This window comes from Rousettus aegyptiacus, unplaced genomic scaffold (assembly GCF_014176215.1).
Source record: "Rousettus aegyptiacus isolate mRouAeg1 unplaced genomic scaffold, mRouAeg1.p scaffold_m13_p_17, whole genome shotgun sequence".
NCBI lineage: Eukaryota > Metazoa > Chordata > Mammalia > Chiroptera > Pteropodidae > Rousettus > Rousettus aegyptiacus.
The window spans coordinates 29876853-29894860 of NW_023416292.1; the positions used below are offsets into that span (position 1 = coordinate 29876853).

Sequence of the window (18008 nt, forward strand, 5' to 3'; positions counted from 1 at the left end):
CTCCGTGCAGGCAGGGGGTTCATCTAGTCTTGTTCATCGCTGTGTGCTCAGCACACAATAATCACACCAGCTCACAGTGGACACTGGGTATGTGTTTGCTGAATTAAATTATGTCTTCAAATAATATTTATCCTTTTGCTTTATCCTGGTTATTAATTAATGAATATTGCAATTTCTGAGTTTTCCTCCTTATCTTTTAAATTTTCTTTAAATTTTATCCCTGTGGGAATTCTAGCTTACCTTCCAACAAATTCATTCCTCAGAAGAATCCAGTATGCTATTGAAGTTTTATTTCAACAAGAACATTTTTAATTTATAAATTCTCTAATTTCTTTTCATAAATGCCTGTTATTCTTCTTATTTCCTGGGTGTAACACATTCCTTTATCTCTCTTTTTAGGGTCTGTATGGACCCTAAATTAAACATTTAATTTAAAGTTCTTTTTCAGACATTATCTTCTCTGTTACTGCCAGTATATATTTTTATATTTGTTGACTGCTTTAGTTTTCTAACCTATTAGGTAAGCACACTCATGTTTACCTTTATTTACCCCTTAAGATTTTTGCAAGACTAATGGTTTTACTATATCAATAAATTTGTAAAAATTCAAAAACCCTTAGCGCTTCCAGTATCATCATTTTATTAACCTTTCTTATTTTATTCAACTCAACTCAAAGCAACATTTATTAACCATCTACTATATTCCAGACACCGAAGGGGATAGTTGATGAGCTCAGTGCCTGACACACAGAAGGCACCCGATCGTAGGCTCATGCTGGCCGAATAAAGGCTCAAAAGTAAAGGGAGGAAATATAAAAGGAATGGGATGGCAGTTTGCCGGATGGGATGTTAGAGTTTATCATTTCAGAGATGGAACAGTTTGAATGATCCTTTATGATTGGAACTGGGCGAGAGATAGAAGGCGGAGACGTGAGTCACCCTTTTGAAAGTAAGGAGTTGACGCAAGGTAAAGGACGAGGCTATTTTGTTTTCGGTCTATACCCGTTGGGTCTCAAAAGGTGGTGATTTTGCAGTGTCCTCTCAGGGGACATTCGGCAATAAACGGAGATGTTTGTGCTGGCATCAGATAGGTAAGAGGCCAAGGATGCTGCCAAACACCCGGCAGTGCTTGAGACGGGCTCCACGACAAATAATTATCAAGTTTGAAATGTTTTAAGTTCCAAGGCTGAGAAACCCCGTAAAGGGATGTGAAACCACAGAAGATGATTACAGGATAAGCGAAGAGAAAAACTGTAAATCGGGTGCCTGTCTTGACTATATTCCAACTTCTTCGCTCACTGGGTAAACTTGAGCAAGGCATTTAATTTTTCTAGACCTCACTTTCTCCACAGAAAGGAGACTATTACCTTTTAGTGATCTTACAGTGCTTGGCAGGTGGTTGGCACTCCATGAACATTTATTGAATCCGGAGGTGTGTGAGCACACTTTTGAGTGCTTTAAAAGAAAGAGTAAATCATTAAGAAAAATTTGTATTGTTATTTTGATTCCTATCATAGTAAATTTTCTTGTTTACCATTTATATTTGGTGTTATCTATCCTAACACATTAAAATTGTATCTACTTTAATGCATGGGTCATAAACATTTTTCCTTTTATTTTGGAATCACTGGTAATTATGTTGCCACTTGGTAGAGTCATTGTGCTTTATTGGTGGAAACTGCCTTGTTTTTACTCAGAACGGTGAAATACATGACTATCGGTAAAGAGCTGACCATTAAACCAATTCCTCCCAACTCTTATCGCAACAGGTCGTGGCAACTGAAAAAGACCTTGTCCCACCCAGTCTGGTGGAGCTGCTGCCCAGAGCGGACGGGCTGGACCACAGAATCGCGGCCCACATCGTGTCCATCCTGCCCTCCCTCTGTCTCACGGACAGGGAGAAAAAGGTCAGAAGGCGCGAGGCAGCCAACACGCTTGTGTGCTTTGAAAAAAATTGAAATTCTCTCGTTAAATCAATGTTGTTTCAATTTGAATAGAATCTCCATGAACTGTTTTTATCTGAAGAAGAAACTGAAAGCAAAGCAATGCCCAGAGGCCCTCTGCTAGTGAACTACCATGATACACTCGCCTACAGGAAGTACGCACTGAAGGTAATAATAATCAGGTTACTCTGAGGATAGGTGAGGCAAGAAAGCCCAACTGTAATTATTCGGTTAAAGAAATCTTAATTTGACAGCTTTACCAAGGCTAATTAAAGTAGTGTACAAAACGGATACCTGCTGACAAAGCGAGACCTCAGAAAATGGAAATAGATAAGGGAGAAATTATGTCAGCAAAGGAAACTTGCCCAATTACAGTGGTCCAATTGACCATTAAAGTGATTGTGTCTACACCAAATTTGCGTTAAAACCTTATGGTTATTTGCTTTAAATATCTGCTAATATGTACAACTAGTGGAGGCCAGAAAAAAAAAAAAAAAAAAGATCTCAGAAGGGTAAGATGAATATATATGAGATTTTGGCAGTTTGTCACAATGAGTAAAGAATCTGTCATTTCTCTGCACCAGGAACCTCTGGCAAAGTAAGAACTAGCTTATTTGACCATCAGTAAAATACCAATAGTTTGTCTTCCCCAATTAACAATGATTTCCCCCATTCCCGAATAATGAGAGTGAAGGGATCATGTTCTCCCTTCTCCATATGCATGAGGTGCTTGACAGCTTACTTTAATGTCTTCTGTCATGTTGCTCTTTTTCATCAGGACCAGAAGAATTTCGACCCAGTGCAAATTGAGCAGGAGATGCAGTCCAGGTTGCCACTGTGGGAATTCCTCGAATTCCCTCTGCCCCCACCGTGGAACCACACGAAGCGTCTAGCTACAATCCATGAGCTCATGCACTTTTGTACAAATGGTGAGTACATCGCTTCGTGTTACTTTAAAAATCTCTCATGTATGGTCATCTGGGGCTAGATTACATCCCTATTTACAAAAAGTACTTGGGTTGTTGAAAGACCTTTCAGAGGCTGAGGTGGGCATTTTGATTGACTGCGGATGTTTACCTTGAAGAATGTCATCGGCAATACTATGGCACCTACAGTGGGAGCCGTTCCTCAGTGTGACGCACTGAGTTTGCTTTCCACTGTGTCTTCCGCCACAAAAACAATCTCTTATTTTCTCCTTTTCCCCGCCCCTCATCGACATCACTGTAAGTGACAGGGCGACCCTGTCCTGTCCGGGTTGAGAGGCGTGGTGCGGAGACTGTCGATTCACGCTAACCTCCTCTCACGGCAGGAGGGGCCATTTTATGCTCTCAGAGGACAGTGGGAAGAGGGCTCATCAGCTTCTCCCTGCAGACTCCCCCGTAGAGACACCTCTTTCCTAAAACAAATGCTATTCCCACTCGAGGCAATATACAGATACATTCCTACTTGTAAGGCAGAACAAGAAATTACATATATGTCTTTATCTGACAAGAAAACATTTGACCTAGAAAAAAGGATTCTTCCTTCTCTCTTCTTCTCTAACTCTAAGCAAATTACAAAATATGTTTACATTGACGTACATGGTTATTTGTTAATACCTACCTCCCAAGCCCTCTACCTTAACCTTCTAAAGCACAAGAACCAAATCCTTTTCTCTGAATGTCAGGCACCTCTGACAAACCCTAAATGATACATAGAAAACAAAAACGAGTGAGCAGTTGAGCAAGAGAACGAGTGAGTGGATAGATACACTACTGTGTAAAAGAATAAATGTGCAGATGAACAGAGCCCAGTGAAAGCCGATGACCTCTGAAGTGCAGTTATGGGAATCACCGCAGCAGTTCACGTGGGCGGAGAGGCCTTTCCTGCGTCCCCATGAACAGAGCAGCATGTGTTAGGTGCGAGTGATCTTTCTGTTTTAAATTACGACAGTAGCAAATGCTTTTGCTTAAAAAAGATAAGTTTGAGCCATATTCAACCAATATGGTATGTTGGAAAGTACACGTGAATTAATCTGGATACCTAATATTGATTAAGCTATGAAGCAATTGGGGAGCATTATCTTGATAAATTATATCTAGATTGCATAGCTTTCTTAGTATTAGGTACCTCTGATTGATACTTGTTGCAGAATTGTGGAGTCCGTGTTTAAAGTCGGGTCAACATTCATCGTGGCGTGACTCCCTTGTCATTCGGGTGGACAGACCCCCTGGTGCCCGGGGCAGTGCTGTAGCATGTGGTAATAAGAGCATTTCTAGCAGCACAGGTCTCTCTGTCTTACAGAAGCCTTGAGCTGGAATGAAGTAGAACGAGCCTTCAAAGTGTTTACTTTCGAGAGCCTAAAGCTCTCTGAGGTTGATGAAGAAGGGACCCTGCAGTCTTGTAAGGTGATGTATGGGACAGATCCCGAGATGTTCAACATACCATGGGACAACCCTGCCAGATTCGCTAAACAGATCAGGCAGCAGTACATCACAAAAGTGAACAACGAGAAGGCCAGACACCAAACAGGTACACCGCGTGGAGGGAACAAAAGGCATTCTTGGCGTTTTATGGTTGTCGATTTTTCTAGCATTGTAGCTCATGGATTCTCTTTACACTAATTAGATATTGAAACCAAAGCGAAAATATTGTTGACGGATCAGAATTGGGCAACGTCTGTGCAGGGCGACGAGAACAATAAAGAACCTTCAGATCATAGTCAGCCTAATGCGGACAGTTTGGAGCATTTGAACCCGAATAATGAGAAACCCTCAGACCCCGATAACAGAGGACTGCCCGAGGAGACCGGCTTGAAGACTGCGCTCCAGCCTGAGCCTTTGGGTAAGTAAATGTGAGTGTGAGTGCGCCCACACACACAGACACTACTGCGCCCGTATAAACCTAAAAGCGATTCGAGATGCATTATTTGATTTCTTCCCTGTTTCAGCTGAAAACCTGTTTAACGTCTAAGTTGTTGGGTTAATTAAACTTTGTTACTGAGTGTTGTTATTCAGTTAATTCCTCATTATTTCGACCTTTGTTTTTCAAAATATCCGAAAACCTCTTAGTCCGCTCTTAACGTCGGTAAATACAGTACATTTTTTTAATTGGTTAAAAATGTAATTATTAACTATGTAGGTAAAACTTAAACATAGTTAAAACTTTTATCATTAATATATCACAGGATTATTGTGATTATATGAAAAAAAATTTTTTTTAATTGCCTGCAATGACATAATGCACTGCCCAGTACAGAGCTTTGCACAAAACTTGTGCTCAGTGAGCATCCGTTCCTTTCCTCTCCTTACACCTCAGGTAGTTACCCTCATTCTAGAATGTGGCGTCATGAATATTGTTGTATTTGGAGGTACAAAAGCATAGAAGCATAATTAACAGAGGTATATGTTAATTCCTTAAAATATAGCTCTGTTATCTCCCTGTTTATTACCTTCGGTGGCTCCCTCGGCCTGCTCTGCATGCTTCTCCAACAGTCCCAGATTACTTTTCCAAACCCTTTTCCACTTTTTCCCTTTTGCTCACTCACACCACGCTCTAGTCAAAAAGAACTAAGTCCTTTTCTCCGCGTGAAGGAAACAGGACTTAGCTCTTTCAATCCCTGTGCCTTTCCTCCATAGCACCCTCTTTTTGATTTTGATTAGGTTAATTGGCACTTCTGTAAAGGTTTGGTAGATGTGCCCATCTAGAAATGCCCCCCTCAGCCTTCCCATAATCACAATCTATGCTTCCTTTATGCCATTAGTTACCTTTTCCTGCCACTTATTACAGTAATTCATGTGCCTATACTAAAGCCTCCATAACCCTACAGCTTCTTAGAGGTCATAAGCATGTTTATTTTAAAAACGTTAGCTATGTACTGGAACACAGAACAAGGCTCGACAAATTTTCACTGGGTCAAAACTATAGGGTATGTTCTCAGACCACAGTGAAATTATGGTTGATATCAATTACAAAATAATAATCAGAAAATCCCCAAATTTTTAAATTAAGAAATATACTTCTACATAACACCTTGTTTGAAGAAAAAGTTACAATAGAAACTAGGAAATATTTTGAACTGAATGATAATTAAAATGTTGAATGTCAAAATGTGTAGAATGCAGCTACAGCAAGAGATACTCAGAGAGAAGCTTACAGTTTTAACTGAATACATTTTAAAAAGATAGCTAAAAATTAACTAGGCAAACTTTAAGTAGTTGGATAAAGATGAACAAAATAAATTCAAATAAAGTAAAAGGAAAAAAATAAAAATAAGAGTAAACCAATGACAAAGAAAATATAGATGCAATAAGGAAGAACAAATAATACAAAAGTTTGGTTCTTTGAAAAGATTTAAAATTAATAAATCTTTTATAAAAGGCCAACAGAAAAAAGAGAAGCATGAATAACCATATTAAAAATAAAGCTATATCAGGAATAAAGAAATGGGCTTCTCTTTGATCATTCAGAAATTTAAAAGATAGTAAGAGTACATAACTTTATTCCATTAAATCTAAAAGTAAAATAAATGAATTACTAGAAAAGTATAACTTGCCAACAGTGACTCAAGAAGAAATAGAATACCCAAATAATCTTGTAACCATTTAAATAAATTAAATCAATAATTAAAATATTCTCAAACAGGACATGCCAAACCCAATTGATCTCATTTGACTAGTGATAATAAACAATTCAAAAATAATTCTAATCTTAGTAAAAATTATCTCAGGAAATAAAAAAAGGGTATCTTCCCCTACTCATTTTATGAAAGTACCATCAACCTTATAATACAACAACTATCAAGAATAGCACAGCAAAATATAGATAGATAGATAGATAGATAGATAGATAGATAGATAGATAGATAGATAGATAAGCAAGCAAACAAATAAATAAATAAAACTTATTCATGAAAATAGATGCAAAATCCCGAATAAAACATAAGCAACTGACCTAGCAATATACAGAATGATAACAATACATCACAAACAAGTTGTTTTTATAACAAAATAGAAGAGAAAAAACATACATTGTAAAATTCAATATAATTTATCAATTAGTACATTAATGAGCAAAACAATATAATCATCTCAATAGGATCATAAAAAGCACTTAAAATCTTATAGCAACTTATGCAAAATATCTTAGTAAACTAGTAATAGAAGGAAAATTACTATACTTTGTAAAGATTTTTTTTAATTATTACAAAATTCTATATCAAGATGAGAAGTCAAAAGATTTTCCTTGAGATCAGAAGGCTATCCACTATAAACACCTGTATTTAATATTACATTGGAGATGTTTTCCAACTCAGTAAGACAGAGGAGGGAAGGAGATAGCATTTATTTAATATTACCCAAGCACTATGCTAAGGTATTTTACGTATAATAACTGCTACTCTCCATGAGCATCAAGCCTATGAAGAAGATACTACTATCCCAGTTTTAAAGACAAGGACATGAAGACCCAGAGGGGAAGTCAGGGTTCCAGCAGAGGGCCATCTGACTCCCAGCCGGAGCTTACTCCACTGTGGCTTGTTGCTTTCCTTGGTCCGGAAATTCTTTGTGCTGCATCTAATGGCTTAACCATATTCGTAGTCTTCTTTATGCTTATACTTGTCCTGATTTTGTTACCTTCAGGTCTTCCTTCCTTCCCAGTAGGAAATGTTCCTTCTTTCTCTGATCTAGGTACCCTTACCTATTAGCTAGCTCACAAAAACCTAAGCCAAGTAAGTTAACCTGGGGTATTATGGCATTAGTGCATCCTATGGAAATATAAACACATGACAAAGAAGTCAGTTTGAGTTAATATGGAGCCAGAAAAAGCCAGGAGAGATCGAAGACCTGGGTTTTTGTTTTTTTTTTTTCTTTGTGTTTGTTTTGGTTCCTTTAGAACAACTGGTATATAGTTTTCCTCAGGCAACTTTTGCCACCTGGTGGTCAAACCACATAAAGTGGAGTTTTCAATCCTGGTTGAAAGTAGATAATTACAACAACTTCCTAAATTATCAGTACTGAAAATTTTCAGTGTATCCTAGAGGCTGAGCAATCCTGAGAGCTAAACCCACAACCTGTAAGGGATGCTACCTGGTATATGTTGGCCCAGATTGGGGAACGTATATTTGAATGGGAGAGGGCATCGAGGCTTCGTGCCTCACCATGGCTGTTGAGTATAAGGAAGTGTTTTGTTGTTTATCCTGCATTTTTCCCTTAACTCTAGATCTCCTTTCTAAAGCAGCCACTTTAAATCTCTTTAAACAAAGCAGAAACCGTTCATGTATTTCCTACACAACCATCTTAGCATCAAATACATATAAAAGCCTGTCTCTGGACGTGAAGGGCTGAATATTTGTGCTTTTCTTAACCAAACGCTGGATTTCCATCTGAGACTGTTTTTGAACTTGACAAGGCCTATTGGATATTTATGAAAAAGCTGAGAGTTGATAACCATGAGGCTATAGGTTTAGATGTGCCCTTTATGCTTGTTGGGTGTTTTTTTAATAAAGTAACTGCTTTGCAGAGGGATCTTGTTATCTCTAAAGTAAAACAGATTAGGAAAGCTGTTTTTCAAAGGGATGAGAACGCATCCATTTCCAGATGTGTTAAAAACTACTGAATCACACTGTCAAAGGGTTATGCGGTTGAAAGCCGAAATCAGACAGAAAAAATGATTTTACTCTACTATTAAAGAGTTCAGATTAGCTTTAGAATGTTCTCCCTTTTGACAAAATAACTGATGCACAATTTTTTAGAACATATTTTCTAAACTGGAAACTTCTTTTGCTGGATCTTTAGACACAGAGGGGAATATCAAATCTCCCGGAAATCTGGCAGACCACAGAATAGAATAATTTTTATTCCACAGATTTCGTATCAATTGTTTCAAGGACACATGGGACACCATGGTCTATTTAGAGTTCAGTTGGCCTGAGTTTTCTCTTGAGTGGATGTATTTATATAAATACTGAGCTGAGCTGACTTTATAGTTTTCCCTTAAATCAAACTTGAGCCTTCATGATGTCACCTTCACCAGTCCAAGGCAAAATGGAGCTAGTTGTGAAAATGTAAGTGGCTACGCTTCTAAAAGAAAGAAAAACATTGGCCCCTCCTTGTTAGACATAATTAATTACTCCCTCTGGAAGTCCAGATATGGTTCTGTTTACCACAAATCTTATGTTTACCCCCACATAAGATTTTGTTGTAGGGTTTCTTCCACATTTATGCTCTCTCTACATATGTATTCCTGGTTTCAATATACAATGTAGAGTTCCCCTCTTCAATCAAAAAAAAAAAAAATTAACTGAGTTCTTACCATGTGCTCAGGTTACAGTTAGGGAAAATAAGATAATTTCTTTCTCTCTTAGGAATTCACATTTGAGATGCAGAGACAGACATACACAAATAGTATCAGGTACTGATAAATTCTGTGAGACAGAAGACTTTTGAGGAGGTAACATTTGTGCAACAATATCAATGAAATAAGAGTTTGAGGCAGGTGAATATCTCAAAGCAAAACATGCCAGGCAGAGAGAAAAGCCAGTGCAAGAGCTTCAAGACGCAGCGAGCAGGCCAGCGAGGCTGGAGCAGAGTGAGCAAGGAAGAGGGGAAGGAAATGGGTTTGGAGAGTTGAGCTGGAGCCATTTCACGTATGATGCACACTGTAGGGATTGATTTTCTATTGCTCTGAGGGTGATCAAAAGTCAGGGTGGCCTGGTTATTCAGCGGCACCACAAATAAGTTTTAATATTTATCTCCTACTCCATTTATTTTGTCAGATTTATACACTTTATCCATTTCTCTCTCAGAGATTCACAATCAAAAGAGCTTATCACAAATTCTGAGATGTTCACAGTAGAGATGTTCATCTTGGTTTAGCTTATTTATCGTGGGACTCTTTTTCTGGTAACTTAACTTTAGGAATTACTAAAGCATGGTGACATGGAAAGCAACAGCACGAGTCTGTTCTCTCTGGTCATTAATACGGCTGTTTGCTCCCCAGCCAAGGATGTATCTCAACCCCAGTCATCCAATGAGGACACTCGTTGGTCACAAGGAGAGCTATTGCGCATGACTCATACTGGTCCATGGTATGGCGCTGTGGAGTCCAGCCACCCATTCAGTTATTCATGTAACTACCTTTTGTTAAACTCCATCTATAAACCTACCAGATGCTCATTAGATGGCTTTTACATCAACAAATGATTAGCGAATGGAAGAAGAGCTCTGCAGGATGGGGAAATTGTATCATTTTCTAAGAGGAGGTACATTTATCTGGTAGTTCTTTTCATACATCTGCTGCCCCTGACCTACTCTGTCCCTGACCTTGTCTGCCATTCACAAGACAGGACCCATAGAAGTTTGAAAAGGCTTTGTGATAGTAGCCAGCATGACAAGACAAACAGTGTGGAGTTGATATAGTTTAATCAGTAAATATTTACAACTTGTAAAGGTAAAGGTACATTGTAAGAAGTGAGAGAGACAGTCGGAAGGCGGAATATCTGATACAGTTTAGGAATGTATCATGTAGGAAGCTGGGTTCTTTCCAAAGGGTTTAGTGTAACTTTTCTAGGTGAACGACAGTGTAGAATTATTGACACAAACACCCTTTTTGGAGGCATGAAACTTGCCTGTCAGGAATTACCTTTTCAGCACCGAAACACAGATCATGTGGGCAACAAACGGGCACAGCCAAAGGCAAGAACAAAGCCCAAACGCAACTGGATGTTGGTGTCTTTGATTTACAGAGCAGACCACGAGTAACGAGATCAAAGATGAAGCAGTCACAGAGGCTGATCCTCTTGAAAAGGTAAGACATTATTTTCCTAAAAATGTAGATGCAAGTAAGATGATAGGAAAAAACCGTGACCCAGAATAAGAAACGTTAAAAAAAAAAAAAAATAGAAAAGATGCTTAGCAGGAGAAGGCAGATGCCAGAGAAGGCAAGGGATCATTCAGTCATCCCCAGGCCAGCTCCAACTGGAGAGAAAGGAGTTAATTTCACTAGCTGGGTTGAGCAAAACTTCCAAGCTCCATGCTCCTCTCTAGACAATGTGGCTTGGCAACCTCACAAACACCTGCTGACCATACAGCCGTGTAGAACTAATACTGTCTTGAAGTGAGTTCAGAAAAACCTGCCTATAATTGCTAACAGGACTCAGAAGAGTATAACCTAACAATAAAAATATTTAGATTATGTTGCCCATAAAAAAAAAAAAAGTCAAAGGCATACTCTTTCTGGCAGCGCTTCCCCTAAAATGTTGCCATATGGATTTATACATATGCAGATTTCCCCAATTAGATGGAGTGCATGCCGGTCAGTTGATGGAAGGTTCCATTTGGAACTTACGCAAATTAAAGCTGAAACCGTGTTCCTGTGATTTTTTAGAAACCCAAGAAGATGACCGTGGAAGCAGAGTTGGAGGACATAAGGAAAACACAGCAGCGCAGCCTAACGGACTGGAGCTTCACTGAGCATTTTAAGCCGAAGGTCCTGCTGCAGGTAGCACTGGGCCATGAGCTGGCGGGGTTCGGGGTGTCAAGGTGTGACGTAGAACAGTTCACTCCTGGGTCACTCTCGGATCTAATTCAGATCAATATTCCCCTGTACTTCGGCTGTAAAATGAGTTTATTCCCAGATCGAGCTGCGCGTGCCCAGGGAACCTCCAAAATAGTTTAAAATGTACTTTCCAAAAGGTTGTTTTTATAAAATCTTTTAAGAGAAAAGAGAAATGTGCATGACTGCTGCACATATTTTCTTGAAAAAAAAAATAAGGCCTTTTTGGGGGGCAGCCTCATTTTTTTCCTATATTGCCTGTCAGTTCTGTTCGGTTTTTACTACATTTCAAAGTATTTTCTGATGCAATTAACAGGTTAATGGAACCTACAAGAGCTAACATTTTAAAAATAAGTTAAAAAAAAAAGAGCTAACATTTATGGAGCATCTACCATATGCTAGACGATGATTAAATATGTATTTTAGTTTATTTAATCCTCTCAATAATTCTGTGAAGTAGAAACTATTTAAATAGGAAACGATTTAACGAGGCACTTTGACCAATAGCGACTCGTCCAAGGTCACCTGGCTGGTCAGTGAGAGAAGCTGGTCAGGATATGAACTCAAAAAATCTGACCCCGGAATTTGTGCTCCTGGGCACTCTGCAAAATAATGAGTAATCCAAAAACTAACTCCTTTTGTTTACATTTTATGCACAAACCTGTACTCTTTTTTCTTTTTAATTTCCATGGTCCTTTTATCAGTGTTTTACGTCCACATATTTTTAAGGCTAGAAAGTTCTTCAGAGTCTTATGAAAAACAGCAGCTCCCTTCCGCCCCATGCCCAGGTTCCCGGATGAACAGACCCTCAAGCCATTTACCTGCTTCTTTTGTCACTTAATCTCAACTAACTCTAAATAACAAGTGTATTTTGTTTAGGTTTGTTTTTGAGCATCGTCATCAATTGACTCCCTCTTGAGACAACAACTCTGCCCACCCCCGTCCAACATGCACATGCGTGTGCGTGCACGCACGCATATACACATACACACTCGTATACTCCTGCACTGACATTAGCACTTTTCCTTGCCATTCCCCAACACCGTCAACTAGATCATAATTTTCAGTTAGATCTGTATTCAATATTTACTTTATTTCAATTGTATAAATATTATTCACAGCCAAACCGTGTTGTATATTACATTTCCTTTTTTGACACAATTTCTGTTTTTCTTGGACTTCATTTTCTCATTTTTTAGTTTGTTTATTATGCATTTATCATTGCTCTCCCCCCCTCCCCCAAACTCTCTACCAAAGAGCAAATCTCCTCTTAATGCCTTTAGACCTAACAAGTGTTCTGTCGGTTTTATTGCCTGTGATCTCTCTCCCATGTGCTCTGAGCTCCCGCTCACCCTCTGGCCTGCTGCGCAGCTGTGGTCCCGGCCTGCCCTTTACTGTGATCCTGGCCACATGCTTCGCCTCTCTCTCTCTCCAGCCGGAGGCTCCGTTTCCTGAATGTCATGTCTCCCTCACTCTCAGGTTACGCCCTTTTGGTAGGGGACACCTCCTCCCATCGATTCCTGAATCCAGATATGTAGCAGGTAAACTACTGAGGCCCTGGACATTTGAAACATCCTAATTCTACCCTCACATTTGGATGACAGTTTTACTTTATATAAACCACTCAGTTAAAAAGCATTTTCGCTCAGAATTTTGAAGGCATTTCTCACCAGTGTAGCTTCCCGGATTTTCCTCGAGAAAAATAATGAAATTCTGATTCCTGATCATTTGTTTGAGTCTGTTTTCCCCTTCTCTCTAAAGGCTTTTTAAGATCTTCTCTTTGTTCCGGTAGTCTAGATTTCCTGGTAGCATCCTTCGGCTTGGCCCTATTTCTGAGCGCTGTGCTGGTGAGCACAGTGAAACCCAAATTCCTGTCTCTGGATACTGGGAAGCGTTCTATAATCATTTCTTTGACAATCTCATCCCCTTAATTTTTTCTATTTTTTCTTTCCGGAAATACTGTTATTCTGGAGTTGGTCTTCCTGGACCGAACTGCCCTCCTAGTATCCAGTACTTCGTCTTTTGGTTCTGGAGATGTGGCTGTCCAGGGCTTTCGGAGGCCTTAAAAGCTTCTTCAAAAGACTTTAGAGTTATCTTCCTATTTTCAATGTCACTTTGCCTCACTCTCAGAGGTACCTAGTACTGCCGTTTTCTGAACCTTCCTGCATTTCTGTACACAAATAAGATGGCTAAAATTAACATGAGGATTTGGCTTTCTATGTGCTGCTAAGTCACTTCTCACTAAACCTTGTCGCTTTTGTCTCTTCTCCTGTGGACTTCGACTTTGTTATATTAAAAACCAATAATTTTACTGTTTTTTTTTTGTTTATTTGTTGGTTTTGTTTGTTTGTTTTTGTTTTTTAGTAAAGCTCAGGGAATGCATGTACTGACTCGTCCATCTTTAACTGGAGGTTTATTTCGGACCTTATTTTACTTCAGTTGGGCTCCGTCCTCACCACTCTACGAAGCTGCACTTTTCAAGGGCACCAATAATTGTCCTGCCAAATCTAGCAGACACTTATCTTTATCTTCCTTAACCTTTTAACAGCATCACAGAGCGGGTCACTTCCTCGTGAGACATTCTTCACTCTTGGTTTTGAGGACACCATGCCGTATTTGTCCTCCGTGCTCCATTTGGAATTTCGTCGACTTCTTCTTCACGAAAAGTGAAGTGCCGGATGCCTCGAGTCCTAGCTCTGAACCATCTTCTCTGTTCTATAAACGTTATTTTAATGATTTTATTTATTATAGGTGACCTAATGCTAATGACTCCTAAAGGTTTATCTGCAAATTATCTCTCTCATGAGCTCCACACCAGTGTAACAAACTCCAAATTCCACTTGAATTTTGCATTGGCCTCTCAAATTTAGTGCCCCACGTGAAACTCGTAAGCTTGCTTCTCCCCTCATCCGTCTCAGAAAACGTCGCCATCGAACCTTTATTGACAGTGGGTCATCCTTTACTTCGGCCTGGTCCATCAGCACGTGTCGAGGGGCGCACCTCAGAATACACCCTCGAGCTTTCGCCCTCTGCGCTGTTGCTCCCTTGTTCCGCCCTCTGCCTGTCGCTCTGCTGCAGCGCCCCCCAGTTAGCAGCCCACTTCCGTTCTTGCCCCGCTCCACCCCGTTCTCCCGTCAGATGTCGCAGCAGTTTCGTCGTCGTATGCCGCCTCTCTGGATTCCAGGGTGATCTATAAACATTTCAGTCAGATTTTAGAGGCGTATCTTATCTGTCTTACTCATTTTTGTTTTCCTAGAACCTCCACGCTGCCTGACACGTAGTAGGTGTTTATTTTTAATGAAAGAATTCACTAATTCATTAATGAGACCAACAATATTAATCAGCATAATAGGTAAAAGCTAAGGTGCAAAAAAGGAGAAGAGAGATATAATATGAAAATTTTTAAAACATCAAGACCAACCAGAGCTCTGAGAAACTTAGTGCTGTATATCATAGCAGCCAAATTAAATGTGAAACACGATGATCGCAGAGTGCTTTACTGGAAGGAAAGGTACACGTTCATCACAAGGAAACATACTATTTGTTTTGGGGGTTTAAAATCTGAAAGGAAATTGCCTTTCAAAGTAAAACAATGGATAGCACCCTACAAAAAGAAATTTTTTCTTAATGCAAAAAACATCAAGTGTGTTTCTTGTATTGGTTCTCAGAGACGAGATGAAAAAGTTTAAATTCCACTTCATAAAGACACTCCAACAAGGGACTAGATTGGAGAAATAAATATTATTTTGGTTATGCCACCACTGTAAGATTGAAAGCAAAAGTAAAACAGGCCTTTCCTAACATAATATGGGATTCCATGCCTTCAGATCATCTAAGCGGTAGAGAACTCAAAGCTGGATTGATTTCGAAAATAAAAACAAAAACAAGAAGCCACAGCTGTCTAATTTCTTTTCCTGTGGACATAATTCCTCATGTTGATTGGGATGAAAACAGGACAACGAGCTGCCCATGATGCCCCTCTCGGTGGCTGTGGGCAGAATGTTTTGGAAAAGGCCAGGGTTAGAAGTCACGTAGAAACAGTACGTGTCAGGAAGAATGCTCGCTCGTTCCTCTAAAACAGCCTGATGTAGCAGAGAGTGCTCCTTGGAGTGTGAATGGCGGCAGTTCCAGTCAAAAGAAGCTGTCAGCCCGGGCACCAGAACTTAAGAGTCCTTGGGCAAATCTCTTATCTTCTCTCTGCCCCCTGTTTATGCCGAAAATGAGAGTCTTAATATTTTGAAACGGGAAAAACAGTTGTACCTATTTATCTGGAACTTTAAATGATGAAAAAATGAGATGATCTACATGAAAACATGGAAAATTTAAATCAGTAACTATGCCTTAATTATTCGCCTAGCCTTAATGGGAAACACCTGAGTAAATGCCTCTATGCCTGGAGGCTAGTATTCATTTTTCTTTAAGTGTTGCGGAAATGCTCCAAAAAATATCCAGCGCTTATGCTCTCATCTCAGCTAACAGTGTAGGGACAAGGGGAGGAAGAGCAGGGGACAGAGAAATGCTCTAGCAAGAGACCCTTCCCTTGGGGAAACGAAGACACGACGCTGCGATTATTTTGATTTTCAGGTTCTTCAGGAAGCTAATCAGCAGTACAAGTGTATCGATTCTTATTACCACACCCAAGACAACTCTCTGCTGTTAGTCTTTCATAACCCGATGAACAGCCAGCGTCTGCATTGTGAATGTTGGAACATCGCTCTTCACTCCAATGTCGGATTCAGGTAACCAACTTAGTTATCTTAGTTCGGTGAGCTTGTTAGTTACTCAGTCACTTAGTCTTTGGTTCCTTAGCCTCAGCTAGGTAGTTCAGCTCCATGAGTACATTCGTGTGGTACTGTCGATTCGGTCCATTTAGTTTAAAATAATTACAGTAATCAATATTAATAGAATAAATGGATTTGGGAGCAAATATGACTGACTCCTGGTAATTAAAAACTCACTAATGTGAGCATGTGTGCAGGAGCAGCTTAGGGCATAGTATTTAGGATGTGGGTATTCACAGGGCCAATTTTATAGCAAGACTGGAGTGTTTCAGTTAATCCCGTGAATCATTTAGCTGGCGGTCAATTAAAACCGAGTTTCTATTGTGCTATAAAATTGTCCTAAAAAGAGATTGCACTGTATAATTCACAGTCTGGAGAGTGATCCTTTCTCCAAACTGTCATCAACTCTTGGTATTATCAAACGTTTTAATCCTTGACTCTGGTAGAACTATATATCATTTTTAAATTTACATGTCTTTAATTGTGAATGAAGTTGGATGTTTTTCATATGCTAACTGGATATTTGTATTTGACTACTTTGTACAAAATATATCTAGATAGACCCGAATCTATTACATTTGTTAAATGGACAATTTAGGATCAGTTCGTTTGGAAAAGTTCATTTGCACAGTCAATGTCTTAAGCATTTATTGACTTTAACTAATGTTGCCATCTGCTCTTCTTGGTTTTATAAGGAATTACTTGGAACTTGTTACAAAATCCATTCAAGACTGGATCATAAAAGAAGAAGCTATATATCAGGAATCCAAAATGGCTGAGGAAATCGCTAAGACAAAGGCTGAGCAGGAATCGAAATATGCTGCTACTACCAAAATTGTTTCTTCTAGCAAAATTTTTTCGATTAAAAAATCTAAAAGTAAGCAAGCTGTTATACTTTATACATAAAATCCAAAGACATTCTTCTATTTCTTAATTTAATCGGGATTGTGAATATTCCAGGATTAAAAAGAGTTGCCCACAAAATTCCTGTGACACTTCCCTGTCTCTAAAACATGGAATAGCTGTGTCCCAGGTGTGATGAGAGCATGCCTGAGGGGCGTTGACCCTGCCTCCTTGCCAGATCCGGAAGATTCGATCTGTTGTGCAGATCAAATGTGATGTGAGGGACATGACAGATACCTTTATTTTGATAGGATTGAGAAATTCAGCTATCTTAAGATTTGTTGACAACATATGAAGTAAATTTGGAGTCAGTATGTCTCCATTAGAATAATTATAGATTCCAAAAGTGAGGTTAAAATAGGTCTTTCATAGAAGAGCAAACGGAAGAGCCCCAAGACTAACTGGAGGTAGGAATCTAAAAGTAAAGGGAAAAGGGATTTTTCAGGGCCTGTGCTGGGACTTGACGGACTATGGGATCAATATGCATCTTTGTTTCTGTTGTCGATTCCCATGGTTTCGATGCTGTCACGGGAAGGGAGAAGAGGCCGACGAAGGGAGGGCAGACACCTGATGTAAAAAAATGAAACGATGAGATAATTGGTCTGGAAAATGAGAGTATTTCATCGAGTTTGTGCAAAGAGAAAGCTCCATGTTAATAAGATTCATTAGTTCTAATAGCAAAAAATTGAGAGTGATTTCTCATAAGGAAGCAAAGCTGTATAATTTCCGCCATTTTTGCACCTCATCCATTACCAAAGGAATTTGTGCTTGGCTTGATTCTAAGATAGAACTTAGAAAACAAGGTCGATGATGAATCATCGGCCATCCACCTTAATGGCTTAAATGTCAT

The 18008-nt window shown here is 39.3% G+C and overlaps 1 protein-coding gene across 1 annotated transcript in view; it reads left to right on the plus strand.

Annotated features, from left to right (window-relative positions):
- Positions 1-18008, plus strand: part of SPAG17 (sperm associated antigen 17) — a 128992-nt gene that overhangs the window by 62529 nt on the left and 48455 nt on the right. Inside the window, exons 11-19 of the mRNA XM_036235029.1 lie at positions 1770-1907; positions 1998-2111; positions 2722-2872; positions 4227-4454; positions 4551-4766; positions 10666-10727; positions 11307-11420; positions 16059-16213; positions 16951-17132. Coding sequence (XP_036090922.1) covers positions 1770-1907; positions 1998-2111; positions 2722-2872; positions 4227-4454; positions 4551-4766; positions 10666-10727; positions 11307-11420; positions 16059-16213; positions 16951-17132 — 1360 coding nt within the window. The remainder of the gene's footprint in view (positions 1-1769; positions 1908-1997; positions 2112-2721; positions 2873-4226; positions 4455-4550; positions 4767-10665; positions 10728-11306; positions 11421-16058; positions 16214-16950; positions 17133-18008) is intronic.